Below are 1,969 nucleotides of genomic sequence, written 5' to 3'. Positions count from 1 at the left end.
GGGGGGGAGCGCGATGCGTGGATAATTATGGTGCTTGATATTTTTTCGCCCCTAAAAAAAAGATGTCAGCCCCTGGCTGGAGTATTCCTCCTTAAAAACCCTCTCTGAAAATGTCATGTCCCAACAATGTGACTTCCAACTCGTTTTTGATGGACTCGTTGGCCGGTGCCTGTAGAGGGGAGAATTATTCCTCCAGCCAAGGGATGTACATGCAGCCTGGGAGCGATTTCAGCTGCGGAGTCATGAGGAATTGTGGAATTATCCCGTCTCTCCCCAAAAGGGACGAGGTGAATAGCGCTACCTTGTCTCTCAGCACCTATCCATCTTACCTTTCGCAGCTAGACACTTGGTGTGACCCCAAAAATACGTACAGGATCGAGCAACCTGTTGCAAGACAGCTCCCCTCCTGCTCCTTCCCAACCAGTGTCAAGGAAGAAAATGTTTGCTGTATGTATAACGCTGATAAAAGGGCGAAAAACGCCCCAGAGACAGCCCTCTACCCCAACCAAATGCCTGAGCCTTGCCTAAATGACCATGAAGTCCCCGTGCCCAGCTACTACCGAGCCAGCCAAGGTTACCCCTCCATGGAGAAGACGCCAAACTGCAGCAACCCCAATGAGTTTGAGGCAAGTTTTGAAGCCAGGGCGAGCCTGAACCCAAGGAATGAGCATCTGGAAGCGGCACCGCCACCTCCTCCACCTCCTCCGCCGCCCCCGCTGCCTAAAGTGAGTTTCCCCGAAAACACAAAAACAGATAATCCTCAGAACACAGCCACCAGCGACATTAAAACTGAAAAAAGCGCCCCAGCACCCAAAATAAGCCCTTCGGATGCAGAGAAAGACCTGAATAAAAACACTGACACCAGCACTGACAATTCTGACAATGAAGCGAAAGGTAAGGGAATCGTTCATTACCAGTAGCTAATTTCAGCAATTAGTAGCCATCCAGAGCTAATAAGAGCAAGAGGAATGCGAATGTGCAGTAATGTGCTCTCTATCCTGCCAACTTCTCCTCCAGAAATTGGCACCATAATGTTCTGCATTGTTGCTGTCTTTTGGGGAAAAAAGCAGTTCTTCTTAGAAATGTTGTGGGTTTTTTCTAATATTTATATATGTATTAGAGCTGGGAAAAAGGAGCCGAGAGCTGTTTGAGAACTGTTTATTGGGGGGGGAAAAAATAATTGTTGTGCATGTACTTGTGTAAAAAATTGGTCCTTGCATTCAACGCTGCAGAATGTGATGAGATGGGGTGGCTTTGCTCTGAAATCTCAGAGGTTTGGGGTTGGTTTGTTGTGGGGGAGATGTTTTAGGGGGGGTTTTGTGGTATGGGTTTTTTTTTTAAGGTAGATGAACCTTGATTTTATTTTTTTTTTCTCCTTGCATATCGCTTTCTATGCAAACGCTTTATTTCCGTGTGCTAAGCGAAAATTGTCGTCTTTGGCTTTGCTCAGTGTGAAAGTGGGGTGAAAAAATAAAACTGCGTAGGGTCGGATTTGCAGTTGCAAACATCTCAGGCTGGAGTTGTGCTCTGGGGCTCGTTTCCTTGCTTGGAAGCTCGTTGGGAGACTCAGAGAGGGGAAGAAAATCGGCTTTTTTTTTTTTTTTTCCTGGCGAATTGAGGTCTTGTTTGCGAAGGCAAGAAAAAAAAAAAAAGAGAGAAATATTTCTGTGTGCGGAGCAGATGTTTTAAGTTTGGGATTGTCTGTACAGAGGCTTTCATGGAGCACATTTGATTTTCGCTGTAGGGATTGCATATGGCTGCAAATGTCTGTGGATGTGAATATTCGGGTTGGTTTGTGCTCAGTTTGGAGCTTAGGTGCGTTCTTGCAGGTCATTGAGTGGGGCTGGGTGTTGCAGGAACGGGTTGAATTGCCCCAAAAAGTCGGTTGGAAAATTCGAAGCGAAAGCTTGCAAGGATTTGCTGGTGAAATGGTGTTCAAGTCTCCGCCGTGGTGAGGGGGGCTGGGGAC

At 46.8% G+C, this 1,969-nt stretch overlaps 1 protein-coding gene across 1 annotated transcript in view; it reads left to right on the top strand.

Annotated features, from left to right (window-relative positions):
* Positions 1-77: 77 nt before the first annotated feature.
* HOXC10 (homeobox C10) overlaps positions 78-1,969 on the top strand; it is a 4,049-nt gene continuing 2,157 nt past the window's right edge. Inside the window, exon 1 of the mRNA XM_010188018.1 lies at positions 78-894. Coding sequence (XP_010186320.1) covers positions 111-894 — 784 coding nt within the window. The 5' untranslated portion in view covers positions 78-110. The remainder of the gene's footprint in view (positions 895-1,969) is intronic.

This window comes from Mesitornis unicolor, unplaced genomic scaffold, assembly GCF_000695765.1.
Source record: "Mesitornis unicolor isolate BGI_N332 unplaced genomic scaffold, ASM69576v1 scaffold42037, whole genome shotgun sequence".
Taxonomy (NCBI): Eukaryota; Metazoa; Chordata; class Aves; order Mesitornithiformes; family Mesitornithidae; genus Mesitornis; species Mesitornis unicolor.
Note: the sequence above shows the minus strand (reverse complement) of the source record. Positions and strands in the feature narration are given on the sequence as shown.